This window comes from Protomyctophum bolini, assembly GCF_963924005.1.
Source record: "Protomyctophum bolini genome assembly, chromosome: 2".
In the NCBI taxonomy this organism is placed as follows: domain Eukaryota; kingdom Metazoa; phylum Chordata; class Actinopteri; order Myctophiformes; family Myctophidae; genus Protomyctophum; species Protomyctophum bolini.
This window is the reverse complement of record NC_137863.1, coordinates 14,164,431-14,179,705: the sequence shown is the minus strand read 5'-3', so window position 1 is coordinate 14,179,705 and position 15,275 is coordinate 14,164,431. Positions and strand designations below refer to the sequence as shown.

The 15,275-nt window shown below is 44.4% G+C and overlaps 1 protein-coding gene across 1 annotated transcript; it reads right to left on the bottom strand.

Annotated features, from left to right (window-relative positions):
• Positions 1–2,646: 2,646 nt before the first annotated feature.
• Positions 2,647–14,972, bottom strand: etnk2 (ethanolamine kinase 2). The gene is made up of 9 exons (XM_080775387.1): positions 14,603–14,972; positions 10,017–10,154; positions 9,776–9,897; positions 9,162–9,302; positions 5,055–5,197; positions 4,428–4,511; positions 3,838–3,998; positions 3,537–3,610; positions 2,647–2,807 (listed from the first exon to the last, which is right to left on the bottom strand). The coding sequence occupies exons 1-9, from the start codon at positions 14,747–14,749 to the stop codon at positions 2,735–2,737; spliced, it is 1,083 nt and encodes a 360-aa protein (XP_080631513.1). The 5' UTR covers positions 14,750–14,972; the 3' UTR covers positions 2,647–2,734.
• Positions 14,973–15,275: the final 303 nt, after the last annotated feature.

The window sequence follows — 15,275 nt, the reverse complement described above, 5'->3', positions numbered from 1 at the left end:
AAGGACCCCTGGGGGTCCCCGGACGCCAACTTTGGGAACCAGTGTTCTAAAGTGTGCTAGAAGTGCTAGTCCAGATCCAGTACTTCATTCTATACACCTGGCCCAGGTTTCAATCCTCCCACCATTGTGCGGTCAAGCAAGTTTACTAATTCAGCGTACACCTGAAATATCTACCTTCACTGGTGTAATCACTTAGTAGCAAGAAGTACAATTTTGACAACCAATTCTAACCCATTTAGGCCTGACGTCGAAAGAATATATATTCAAAGATTTGTGCCGCATTTTCACGGTTTTTCAAAAATAGCAGACCTACAAGCTCGTAGCGCGCCACTCGGTGGCGCGCTATGAGCTTGTAGATCTGCTATTTTTTCAATAGCTAAAGTATAACATAATACTTAGTTAAAACACCAAAAGGGGTTCCCCGTCCAGAATGGGTTAAGTACCTAAAGACAGCTAAAGTGGCGGTTATGTGCACTCTATCTGTGCTTCAGTGTGTATATATATATTTAAATGTATATACATTTCCTAAGATTGGCATCTGATTTCAAATATCACTCCTATTCAGCTGCTCATTGTCCTCGACACATACTGAATAACCATCTAGGAAAAGTCCCTCACCTGTTGAGGTGCACGTTTCACCCCATCAGTGCAGGTTAGTGACATCAGAAAGCCCTTCACAATCGAGTGTGTACTGTATGTACAGCAATGAATAGGCCTTAGGATTAAAAATTGCTCTCATTTGGGCTCACATGGACCTTAATTAAACAGGATACAGCTCAGCTCATATTCAGTAAAGGCTCTGATCATAGCTTCAAATTAGGAAAAAAAAAGAAGACAAAAAAAGAAAATAAAGTTCTGAAAGACAGTATGCTCATTCACTACTGAGCATCCTGCATACAGGTGAATTATTAAACTAGTCAGTAACCTGAGAGCCACTGCCGAGGACAAAGGTCAGAGATGAGTGTCGCCCCCTGCTGACAGAATAAAGGTGAACAAGCTGTTCCTAAATCAGCACGATCTGAAGGCTGTGAATCTTGTCTTGTTTTAACGTCAGTCACAGACAGTACCACACCATAGATGGGAACAATGACCTGTAAGGGATGACCCATTGCTCAAGGTGTTGATGAGAACATGGTGATGCTGGGCACTCAGTGGGAACGTGTTGGAAAGAGACCATATGTCCACGGCGCAGACACGTGCCCACTACCGTCTTGCTACATCCTAGTAATAAGTGATCTTATAACCATTTCGCGCAGCCCAAAAATTACAACTCATTCCCTAAAAGCCAAACTTTGTTTGACCCTAGACTAAGAACTTTCCAACGTGTGATTATGTAAAAGACTTGGCTCAAACTCGTGGACGCTGAGAAAGGATTATGTATCCATGCAGGTGTCTCATGGAATGTCCCTCGTTACCTAATGCTCAACAAAATGGAGAGAGAGAGAGAGAGAGAGAGAGAGGGAGGAAGAGGAGAATGAAGGGGAAGAGAGAGAGAGCAGAGGGGGGTAAAAAGCGTTGCAGGGTGACGGGGTTGTGATTTTCCAAGTGGCCAGGGAGCAAGACGGATGGAAAGTTTAACCGAGCGGCTCGCTGTAACCATAAAAGCCAAGAAGGCGGAAAATGGCTTAAGAGATGAGGGCAGAGCTAGGACACAAATCCACAGACACAGACTCACACGTTTCGTTTGAGCTATACATCAAGCCTGCACCGCTCAGCACTTATACTAAACAATACCTCAACCCCCCCCCCCCCCCCCCCCCCCCGGACCCCTTCGGATGTTGTACTGCAGGCATTGGACACGTATGGCGGAAGAGGTCTTCAAAAGCATTATTTTAAAATGTGAGCATTATATGTAGAGTAGAGGTACTACACGCACGCACACACGCACACGCACACACACGCACACGCACACACACACACAGTCACACGCACAGTCACACGCACAGTCACACACACACACACACACAGTCACACACACACACACACACACACACACACACACAATACTCTTGAGCAGCGGTAGAATGTTGTATACGCAACATTCAAGTGCGTATACAACACGCAAATGTCAGTGTGTTAGTATTCTGGTCCCTGTCATGTTCACTTTCATTGTCAGTGTTTTTTGGACCATTAGGTGCTGGACTGACAGACACTAGAACCAGGTCATGTGTGTACCGACTCCAGCACTGATCACATCAGTTCTGTGAGCTGCACGGGGAGCCTTGGGCGTCATCCACTACAAATACCCATATATGGGTATTTTAATGTTCGACACTGGATCAAGTCAGTGGTTTTCGAAAAAATTAAATAAAATGCAGATCAGCGCACGCACGCACACACACACACACACACACAAACACATGTGCGCACACACACACCTACGCGCAAATCTGAGGTGACGCGAATAATATTGTCTTGCTAAAGTTGCAAGGCAACCAGGTGGACTGAGATGAAGAGGAATGAAATAGTAATTGCGCTTGTCGTCACAGGGGCTCTGAAGGAATTAACCACGTAATGGTTCAGTCCTTCTTGCACCCCTTAGAGAATGCCCCATAATAAAGCCCTATCATAGAAACTACGGTTGTCGTTTGTTTTTACCCCCCAAACCCACCCCGCCCCAAAAAAGAAAATCACCCCAGCCTCCCAGCTCCTCAGCTCAAAGTGCATCTGCTTCTGCTGCCAGCTGCAGGTGATGGGGGGCCGCCGCTGTTTGTCCCTCTTCCTCCCTTCGTTCTCATTCTGGGATCTGGAGGGCCAACACCGTGGGCTTGGTCTTGAAGTACTGGTTAAAACGCAGCACGGCATACCTGTCGGAAAGCCCAGACATGAGAGGAAGAGAGACATGGAGAGAGAGAACAGACGGACAGGCAAGCTCATTTAAGTGATTTATGCTGCATTCACATGATGGAACCAGGCAAATGGTAGACGGCAAATGGCAAAACCTGCTGGACGGCACGGAACGGTAAAAATATTTTAACATTGATGCCGAGCTGCCGTTACTGTCGCCGGTTCTGGCTGCCGAGCCGTCCTGTTCCGTTTGCCGTCCTGCTCGCGTCCACTAAAATGAAGTCCGGTTTGCCGTCTACCACTTGCCTGATTCCATGTGAGTACAATAGCGTTGCATGCATTACGATTATGCTCAAATAAATTAAACTGAGCCCTTCTATATCCAGTAGCAAGTCAAACAATGGAACAGACAGACTGTTGTCAGTGTCAGTTGTCCACACAGAAAAGCATTAAGGCTGTCAGTGTGTGTGTGTGTGTGTGTGTGTGTGTTTGTGTGTGTGTGTGTGTGTGTGTGTGTGTGTGTGTGTGTGTGTGCGTGTGCGTGGCGGGATGGACATTCACAGGGAGATACGTTGGCTATGAGTTTCACTCTCTCATCACACCCTATTTATCCCATGCTGACAGATCATATTCAGGCAACAGTGTTACCTATCCCTTATGTAATACTCTGCCAAGAGGGGGCCAGGCAGAACCATGCACAGCTCACGTACATACAGTATGAAATGCAAACACTATTGTGCCAAACCTACCCCAGGAAGTCAAAGTCAATGGTGGAGTACTTGGCCTGGATGAGAGCCCAGAAGCCCCAGAAGAAGTGGGAAGCCTGAAGAGACAAATAATAGATCAGACTGCCATAGTAACATTTTTGTATTTTGATTGCCAGTCATTTCCCAACTGCCCTGTGAATGTTTAGCTTACAAACACTATAAATGTAATGTCATTTGAATTTATATGTTTCAAACACCAAAACACTATTGAACAATTAACCACTATTTGTATGTCAATTAAGGGGAATTAGGATTTCATGATTTTGAAAGGCCCGTCACTCACCAGGGCAAACTTGTTGACCTGTACATAAAGTGTCTCCAGCTCCCGGGGGCTGACCTCCTCGGTCTTTTTGGTGAACAGTTTGTAGGCCTGCAGGTAGACTCGCAGCCACTCCATCTGCATCTCCCGGCTCGGTAACAGCCCGTAGTCTAGCTCACTCATACCTGGACAAACACACAAACAGACATAGTGTACTGTGTGTGCACTCCTGTTGGAACGATGATACACGCCAGTAGCCATTATTAACCCAATTGCTCATCCTAACCCCACGCACAAAGGAGTACACCACTCCATACCGTGAGTGTACGATAATACTGTAGGACAAATTTAACTATTGCTAATCTTTCCATTTCCTTTTTACCTTATTTTCTTTTTTGTATCTTGTTTTTCTTAGCTAGTTTATTACATGTAATTACAGTCCAGTACCATTCTTATTTCATATTATTATCATCTTGTGTTTATTGTATTGCTGTTGTTGCACAGTCTGGCAGACCATGTCACACCAACATTTCTCTGCCTCTACTTGTATGAGTGAGTGAAATAACTAAACGCCTCTTGAGTCTTGATAATCTCCAATGCCTCCACAAACAAACCTGCAAACTCATTGAAGTGGTTGCCGATGTCAAACGCCTGGTAGTTGTAGCTGGAGTACTCATAGTCTATGAACCGAACATGGCCTGGGAAGACAGCAAGGGGAGAGAGTAAAAAAACAGAACATGCTTGCGCACCAGGCAGCTAGCCAGTACTAGAATCATTATAGTACTCTGTGTTAGGCGAGGCGACTGAACAGCTAAATTGGAGCAAACGGCCTTACTCATGACATGGGTACCTTGACAATACTGATAGACAGGCTGATTGATCTGATCGATACCTAGCCTGAAAGTACGCTCCCTTTCCAAGGCGTAGAGGGGCAGATTCATACTAGCCGACGCCGGCCCCCTATTGGTTCACAAACCTATGTGCCCGCCTCACCTCCCCCATGCCCCCCTCCTCCTCCCCTCCCTGGTAGAACACAGTGGAGAACGCGGAGGTCACCAAATTTGGAGCAGGAAAATATAGAGTTCACTCCCACTCCTATGCCACATTTCCATGGTCGTTCGACCAGGCACATACTGTAGCATACTTCTCCAACAACCCCTTGGGTACTGGTAGCACTGCCCTCACTGGGCCCAAACACTGGGAGTTTGTTCTGTGAAGAGAGTTGTACCAGCAGTACCTACCCTCCTTGGTGTTGTGGATGATGTTCTTGCAGAGAAGGTCATTGTGGCACAGCACCACAGGGGAGCCCAGCGTAGACAAGTGCTCCTTCATCCACACCATCTCCTGCTCCAGCACCGCCTTGCTCGGCACCTCCTGCTGAATCCTGGACCATGAACGTCAAGGAGATGGAGATGGAAAGAGTCAGTTGTTCATCTCCTGGATGTTGTGACAACTTTGAGCAGTGTGTGTGTGTGTGGGCTGCAGTGGCTCAGGGGTAGAGTGACCGGATCGAACACGGGCTCCCCCAGAGTTAGTGTCAAAGTGTCCTTGAGCAAGACTCTAAACCCCTAATTGCTCCCGATGTGCAGGTTGGTGCCTTGCATGGTTTCCTCCGGCATCGGTGTGTGTATGTGACTGTGTGACTGTGTGACACTGTGTGTGTGTGTGTGTGTGTGTGTGTGTGTGTGTGTGTGTGTGTGTGTGTGTGTGTGTGTGTGTGTAAATAAGGCTTTGGCTCGCTTTGCAGTAGGAGTGGAACAGCTGGTATAGTTTTACTACTTGTGTTTTGGGCTATAGGAGAACAAACGTCTCTGGTTTTGGGTATCAACAGAACAGTTTATGGGGGAATATTTTCAAAAAACATGGCGAGCATTTATTTGCTCCTCCTCACTTCTATTCATGTCGAGGTGTCCTTGAGCAAGACACTGAACACACCTACAGTACCTCATCATAAATAAAAATAAAATAAACAAGCAGTGATATGGCACTTTGGGAGAAGAACACAAACTTCAGGTTTGTGGTTTGAGATGTGAAATGTTTTATATTATTATATTAACCCTTTTTATTAATTCCACACTGTATTAAAATGGCAGAGGTTAGGATTGTTGATTTTTGGTAACTTTGCTGTATCGAAACTCCAAATAGTGGCAAGATACCATGCTCCGTTGTTCGATTAAGAAACTGATATTCCAAAATAGTCTCATCATTGACTTACATAGCACAGTAAAACTGGTCTCAAATTCACTCATTTAGCACATAAACAAATGCAAACAAAACAGATGCTGCCAATATATAACATTAAAACCTAGTATGATATTATAGGAAGAAGACCCAGATTTGATCTGTGGACCTTCAAACAATAAAATCAAGAGGAAAGAAGAACAGAATGAGGTTTGTGTACATTGTTTTAATATGTGAAAAATGGAAATAGCATATACCATATGCATACGCCTTAGCTCTAGGAATTTGACCCTCAGTTCAGCCTAATTCATGAAATAAACAGCTCTTGTGTTTAGTATTACGATTACATATTATTATGTATTAAAAAATAAAAATCATCCTTAACCATTCGGTACAAGTCATTATTTTGTGGACTTTAAAATCATTGTTCTATTTCATGTCATTGCTGCCTGGGAATTTGACCTTTGGCCAAGTGGCCATGACCCTAAAACAGTGAAAATCCAATGCCTGATGTGCAAGAACGGGTTAGGACCGCTAACAAAGAACGAGTTAGCACCGGCGCCACACACATCCACACATATTGTGCTTGAAGACATATGGGAGTTTGTGAAAACAACTGAGCTCCAACATGCACAGACAGCTCACACAGTCTCAGCGGGGCTGAGACACTGGGGAACAGAGGAGCTGATGGTGCTAGTTACAGTCTAGGGTACTGTAACAGAGGAGCTGATGGTGCTAGTTACAGTACTCTAGGGTCTAGGCGGTGTTCTTCTCCTGGTTGCTATATTCACTGGCAGTAGGGAAAGGGTCAAGTCTCTTGTGGAGTGTCTCAACCAATCAGACGGGCAGGAGTGCACACCGATGAACAGAGGCCATTCTCCTGCAGGTAATGGGCTTATGGAACTAATCCAGAATGAGCCTGACCAGAGGCGAGGAGGAGAGAGGGAGACGGGAGAAATTACGCCAAGGGATTTCACGCACCCTGGAGTCTCTGTTATTTCCACCTGGCCGACTCTCTTTCACCTGCTGCCTTCCCTTTCAGCTCACTGCCTGCCTGGCTGTGATGTCTTCCATCTCCAACAGCTATAAACTTGAAGTATTAACAGAACTAATAAGTGCCCGTTACTCATTTAGGATGAACAGAGAGGGCACGATGACACAGGGTTACATCAACTTACATGTTTTAGGATGATTCACGGTCATCATATTAGCTATAAAGTCTTCTCTGCCCCGGCCTCTTTGAGTGAGTCTAGGACCAATTATGTCCAACAGGTGTTCGGGTGTGCAGCCCTCTAGTTATCTGTGTTACCAGGGAGCAGAGTTAGGTTGACCTTATAAACCTGGCTACGCAAACATCTGCCGGCCTGCCACATAGCTCAGCCTCCCTAATCAAGTCTGCTGTTATGGTGACGGTTATATAATGTTGTTCACGCTGGACTTCACCGAACATCCGGCCAAATAAAGATGTCTGCTGTCTCCAGCAGCCATCTCAGGTCAGGAAGAAATGGTCAATGGATAAAAGATGGCAAAGTCAGAAACTAGACTCTGTTGGTGTTGGTGGTGGTGAACGCTCTCAGTCGATGGGTCTGTTGCTTGGAGAAAATAATTACTGTGGTGATCTTTGAAGGCAAATTATTATACAACGTTAATAATTGTATGGTATGAGACAGCCACAATGTCTCTAGAATTATAGGCCACAAAGAGCCACTAGCCACAAGCGGCTTTGGAACAAAGGGAAAAGAGAAAACAAATTAATATCAGGGCTTGCATTTATAAAACTTCTCAGAGACAGTCTCTAAGTAATGAAGATGTGGTCCTACATTTAGGCAGACGAGTACTGCATACTATACTGTAAGTTATCAATATTCGAACTAATAGGAAACTTCTCCACCGGAAAAGTTGAAGAATCCAAGATATTACGATTCTAAAAACGGAATCCCCATAGACAGCATAAGCCAGCGGAATTTTCATTTCCATATTACTTTGTTAACCTATGTCCGTGTTCCTGTGTTAACCTATGTGTTAACCGTTAACACATAGGTTAACACAGGAACACGGATATTGCTGTTCCTTGGAGTGATTGCACCACTCAAAAAGGTGTGAAAAGGCGCACTGAGCGCTGGGACTTCGGACCAGAAGGCGTCAAAAGACGCCGAATGAGTAAACCTCACCTACAGTGGCAAAAGATTTAAATAAGTTCACGTAAATGAATAGACCAAGTCTAACTAAACAGTAAAAAATGGTTTGAGTTTGTATTTTGTGAAATGAATCTGTAAGCTATTGGTGTAAATGTGTCATATGTAGATAAATAGATACAGGAGGTAAGGTTGTGCTGTCAGGTGCTGGAGGTCGCACATTCAGCGTGTCACTTGATGCAGGCTGTCCAGGTTTATAACGTTGAAAAGCACAGTTTGGGGTGTTCTGCTCTGCTATGATTCCGTTTGCAAGTTTCAACTCTGCTCGTTGCAAATCTTTATTCTGAGCTAGGCTTTATTCGTACCCCAACACTGTTCTTATATACAGTATTTCATCTATAACGTTGAAAAGCACAGTTTGGGGTGTTCTGCTCTGCTATGATTCCGTTTGCAAGTTTCAACTCTGCTCGTTGCAAATCTTTATTCTGAGCTAGGCTTTATTCGTACCCCAACACTGTTCTTATATACAGTATTTCATCTATTTATACAGGTATTCCCATTTACCTATATGAGGAGGCTTGTCTGTAAATAGACATACAGTAGCATATATAGTTCGCGAAGTATATTTAACAGGACTTAACCTGTGTATAATATATGAATTAATAGACCATTGTAAAGTGCTTTGAGTAGGCACATAGTGCATAGAAAAGCGATATAAAAATGCAATCCATTATTATTATAAAGTTATATTTTAGCAGTCACTGATGGGAAATAGATACAGAAATGTAGAAGTGCATGACTGACTTATAAACAAAAGTTTATTACACTAAAATAGCCTCGCATGTCATTGATTTGGACAGAAACATCTGAACCTTAAACAAATAATTAGGAAGGGAAATCAGCAATACCACTTGACAAAGTATTGTACGGTGTTATCGGGGTACGACATAGTTCATTTCATGTAAACTGTGTCAGGCAAATTAGGCTATGTTTTATGGCATTTTGTGTGTAAAAGAAAAGCCTACATCTTACCTGACATTGGAGGCCTGCTCGGTGAACTCGGTGGCCACCAGGGAGAAGTATTTACGCATCTTGATCCATAGGTTGGGTTTGGGGATGCAGCCGTTATGTGCATGAATGGCGTGTATACGAGCCATCTCTCTGGCGATAAGTCTGCAAAGAGACAGACAGACAGCCACAGACACACAATCAGTTGTCTCATTCGCGACAAGAATATGTCTATCAATCTATCAGGTTCATTCACAGTCAGCGAAACAAACGTGTTACCATCATGGCCTCATTGTCTGTGCGCACATAACATTTCTACCCGTTTCTATCCGACTGAGCAGCCCTGACACAAGATACAAGACACTTATCTCCACGGTATGATGTGGGAAATAAATAATGTCTAACAGATTTCCTGGAAATAGCCTGAGGATCTCAAGTAAGTGGATCTTAAATAAACAGAGTCGGGTGTTTCTACTGTAAGGAGTGTGTAATAAGTCTTACACAATCATGCAAAACCTCTCTGATAGCTAAGGATTGATATAGTTTGGGATTCTTTGTCCCCCTTCATAATGCAGCCTCGCCCCCATGACTGTACCCTATCTGGGTTCCCAGGTCTCCCTGGTATATCATATTCTGACCTGAGCAGCGTGGGGTCCCTGACATCCTGCGGCCCCAGGGCGTCGCCCTGCATGAACTCGTAGCAGATGCCATTCTGAAAGGTGCAGTACAGGCGGGGAGCACAGCCATTGGCATGCAACACCTAGGACCACACACACACACACACACACACACACACACACACACACACACACACAATTCGTAACAAGTTTGAGGCAGCTACTGTGATTTTCCTATGAGTCTTTTTTTCTTTTTTGCTACCTGGAAGCTCTTGAGCTCATTATCACGATCCACTATCAGCTCCGTCTTATTCCCATAGACGCGCACCAGAACCACATCCTCTGGACTGTCCTCAGTGTAGCAGCCCACCAGCTTGTTGGTGGTCCCATCGGTGAAGAGCTGGGAGAGGGAGGGAGAGAAGAAGACAATGGTGGGTCTTTTGTTCATAATTAGCAGCTTGGTTGTCATTATCGTCCAAAATCTAACAGGAGGGATTGTTTAAAAACGATTATCTGTCGTGTTTTCTAATCGGTTTCCTGAGTCGGAAAAAAATAAAATGTCATATCAGTGCAAATGGCCATGAGAGAGATGGTAGTGTGACTACTGCCAGAGAATGTCACACTTTACTAGCATTAAACTGTCCTGATTTGTACATTTGTACATTCACATCCATTTCTGACTCACTCAGGATAGTATCTCCCCAAAGACACCGCCACCGCCTCATGAACTTTCCACTGCAGAAGTGTTCGTGTAGATCCAAATGTACTCCCCAAGCCGCTCCCCACTCTTCTGTCCTACCCAGCCCAGAAGCTCCACGACAACCAAAACGGCCTAAACATCTTCCCCAAATGTCATCTGTAAGAATTCAGAAACCACCAAGACCTATACCCCCAGAGTGAAATGGCAACATAATTGCTGACGGCGCTGTAACCGATACACAAAACACAATAACTGATATTTTCAGGTTCCCCGCTGCAACAAAATTCTCCACAATATTGGATCCAGGACATGCTGCATTGTTGCTGGTTCCCCATCACCACCAAAATATCCTATTTTAGTGCCTGTTACCCCTTCCCATTCTTAGTGACTGGTGCCTTCAACTCACACTGCCAACTCTTTCTAATTGTCTAACAATATGTTTAGATTAGATGTGGAATTGGGGATAACATAGACCTATTCTCAGTCAGCCACCATCTGTTTAGATAAAGCTAGTACTATGAACCTAGCTCTGTTAAATGTTGTCTCTGATTGTATAGGCTAGTTAATTATAAGCTTGAATTTATGCACTTAACTGAAATTAGCCATGAATAGCATTGTGACATGTATTTGAGTCATATATTTTTATCAGTGAGTGAGACAGGAGAAGAGGAGGTGGTGGAATTATTGTAGGGCTGGGTGATATAGTCAAAATCAAATATGACCAAATACCTCAATATCAATATTGTGACGATAATCTTTTCCCCCAAACTTTGCAAACATAAGTTTACGAGTTGCATCGTGACACGATTGTGAACCAGGGACCACCACCCTGACTAAGAATCAACCTGTTGTGTTGGGATGGGATATGGGCTTTCATAACACTTGCTATGCAATGTATCCCAAGGTTCAAGGTTTTTTTATTTTGTCTCCCAAGGGAGAAATTTGTCTTGGACCCCAAGGACCCGTCCATGTCTATACATACCACTGTTTCTCAACCGATGGTCCACAGACTACTAGTGACCCATGGCATATATAGGCCTGCAGGTGGTCCATAGGAAAATGTTTTCAAATATAAATAAAATGCCTTTGTTAAATGTATTAAAATATGTTTAAATATTAGAGTATTTCAAAAGTCCATCAAATGTAAGAAATTATTTGAATTAATAGCTAATAAGATTGAAATTAAATCATGACTTTTAAGGGCTTGATTTCATTCATTGCATGAAACTACGTGCAACAAATTATATCGGTTCGTGAGATAAAGAGCCGATTCGTGTTGAATCGTTGAGCATTAAAAAAAAGGTGCTTCTCGATTATTCAATGAATTGAAATTGAAAAACGTAAAATCGATAGAATATTCATTGCTGAGGAAATTAGCAACCTTAGTTTCAGCATCATCCATCCAGTGGATACCAGTACCACTAACCAATGGGGCAGCCCATCCCCGATCCCACTGCACTGAGCACAATAATAACATACACAGTGCCTGTCTCTCCCCCTAGACCGGCCGCCTACCCACACATAACTAGCATTCCACACGCATTTCGCCACAAAGATGGGCACACAGGCATCCCTGTTTTGACCGAACATATGCAAGCACAAACATGCCTTTGGCACCCCATGATTGATCCTTCTACCCTCCACACAATGCACCGCTAAGACCGCTGATCAATACGTCAACAGGCAGCGTGCCAGCGATAAGCTAAGCTCGGACACCCGACAGAGGTAAACAACAGTCATCTCTATACTGTCTGCTTGCAAGGGGACAGTGATGATGGCATCATATGTATTGTCAATGAGTGAGCGCCAGGCTTGTTCCAGGTTATTTCTACTCTCAACCAAAGTGAGCCTAGTTGGGGAGAGCTCAGTGATTCAGTCTCAAGCATGAGAAAGTTGAAAAATGAGATGGGTTCTTCTTTGTTGCTATTGGCACCTGCCACCCTTTCACATGTGTGGGAGTCCAGGATGTTTGGAAGCTGGGGAGAATGTATTTACAGTTAAACCTTCCTGTCCAGGTGGCTGGCTAGGCTGGTCAGGTGATTCTGTCAACAGTACCCTACTACTACAGTACTATTTTACTGCAGTGAGCCACAAAATATCCAATACCCATCTTAAACAACCTGTTGCTGCTAGTCCTCTATGCTCCACTGTTGTGTGAGCTGGCCAAAGGGCACAGGGCAGGGTGCAGCTGTGCCGGTCTACATACTGTACTACTTTGCTTAGACAAAGGCAACTAAGGCCGGTACGGGTGGCACTCATTGAGAAAAGCCCTGCATTGGTCTGGCCTGGAGAGAAAGAGGTAAACATGATCACGTTCACAGGAGGGGTCTGGGTCACACAGGGGAGCTCTACACAGCTAAATCCTGTGTTCATTTAACTCTGTGGGTGTACACATGAATAAATGAACACAAGAGGATTTTACTGTAGGGATTAATAGGTCTGGTATGTAAATATGCAGTAGAGTACAGCTGGCATTGCCATGTTCAAATCCCCCTGTTTATCACTGTGTTATAGTAACGACCATGGTGTAATCATGTCTCAAGAAAGACATTGTCAGAATTTGTCACGTGAAAGCCGATCCACTTAGATGAGGATCAATTATGTATTTCCCATGCCCTGACTGGCTGATCCTTAATAAGTCTGTTTGCCTAAACACAGATGTGTGTGCATGCAAGGGTCAGGCAGTGGGTGGCTTCCATGGGAATTAATGCTCTCACTATTTGTAAGTAAACAACATCAGGAAGAAGCAGGACTCAACCATCAGGATTCGAACTCCATTCTTTTATTGTATAATGTCATCACACCAGAGAGAGACTAGTGTCTCCCTCCAGAGCTTCCCTCAGCCCTCCCCACACACATCCCCAACACATATTTTATACTACAGGAGTGTACAGAGTTTCAGGAGTAACAAGAAATGGTCATTCCTTAAATGGACTCTAATCTATAGTTAACTCACAGTTTGAAATAGGTTTACATGAGGCTACATTAAATGAATCAATACCATAGTGTTTATATGCATTTTTGCCACCACAACAGTCGCAGATCTAATTCAACTGCAGTACTGTACTCTACTGTACTGTACACACACACACACACACACACACACACACACACACACACACACACACACACACACACACACACACACACTTTGCTGGGGACTCTCCAGGGACTGTATACCAATTCAAGCCACTTTTAAAAACAAACAGACTAACCCAGACTCGCATGCATCACCTGCTTATTCTACAAACAGCATTATTACTTTCTTCTGCTGATTCATCCACAGTGACCCTGACACCTAAACAGATGTGCCCCTATCTGTACTATAGGTGTTGCATGAGCCCAGGGCAGATGTAAAAATAAAAAAGACTACTTTACCCCCCCACAAACACACAAACACACAGATACACACACACACACACACACACACACACACACACACACACACACACACACACACACAATTTAAGAATGTCTGGGAGAATGACATTTGCTGATCAAATAATAATAAAGTTTTAAATTAGCAAAAGAAGCACACACATACTCTCAAGGCAAAAGAGCATTCAAATGACCGATGTTCATGATGTTCTTACAGGATAGAGTGCCACTGCCACATATACTGTAGTCTGTAGTGTATAGCAAGGAAGCTGTCCGCCTCAAGCTAGCTACACGCTTCACAACTGATCTCTCACAGCTTGTCAACTAACATTAGCCAGCAATTAAGCAGCAAGCTGATCGTTCCCTTTATCACAGACAGACTGCAGGTTTCTGACATCAATGTGTCGGATCAAATGCATCCAAACAAATAGATCTTTATGATGGTGACGGTCCCATGAGCGTCTTTCAATGTTGTAGCAGACAGACGTGTGCATCAATAGACGTCAGTGGTCAAACGAGTATTGACGTGATGCAACAACTCGAACGTGTTATAATAACGCTGTTATCACCTTGAGTCGTTTCAACTCGGGCGGGGAAAAGAAGGGGCATGCAGTGCCAGTTACAGTAATAACTTGTAAAAGATGGCTTGTAAAGAGACTATAGCATGCTGCACGGGCCTGCTGCAGTGCTGCTAGCTGCCTGCAACAGTACTAGCACAGCCACAACATGCAGTTAGCAGCACGACAGTCAACATAACGTTGGTAACTTACCTTGGTCTTAACCTGGGCTGAGTCCCACGCCGGCCGCAGCTGTTTTATTAGCTTCATCGCTCCATCCGTCACGTTGTGTTCGTCCACGAAAATAGGGAATTTTCGAATGACCGGCGACCCAACGGGCACATGTATTTCAGTCTCCATCCCGTACAGTGGTTCGTTGGTTAATTTGTCTTTAATCTTCGATATGTTGTTATAGATGTTTCTATAAGTTGGTTCATAAAATGTCGCTGGCTAGTATCTGCTAATATGTGTCAATCTCTTGCGAATTCTTGCTAGGTCCGAGTAGGCTACTAAAAGAGGGGCTTGTTGACTGTAGTAGAGATGGAGTTAGAAGAAGATGAGACGATGATGCTGGTCGCTCGCCGGGTTCTCTGTCAGTCAACTGGGCGATTTCCTTCCTCCTCCTTGGCCCCGCCCCCCGCGGGATCATCCGATAGTAACGGCAGTGATGCGCATCCATATGACAACTGAACACGCCCATTATTCCCGAGTTTGTCCGAGTCGATCCGAGAACTTCAAGAGTGGGCACTCCAGGCCTCAGAAGATTGGCAATCAGTCTGTCTGGGCACTGGGCAGGGCAGGGCAGTGGGCACCATTGCACGGTGCACCAGACCTCGGAAGACTGGGCACCTTTTAGTATGCTACTGTCTACTGTGGCCCCCACCTT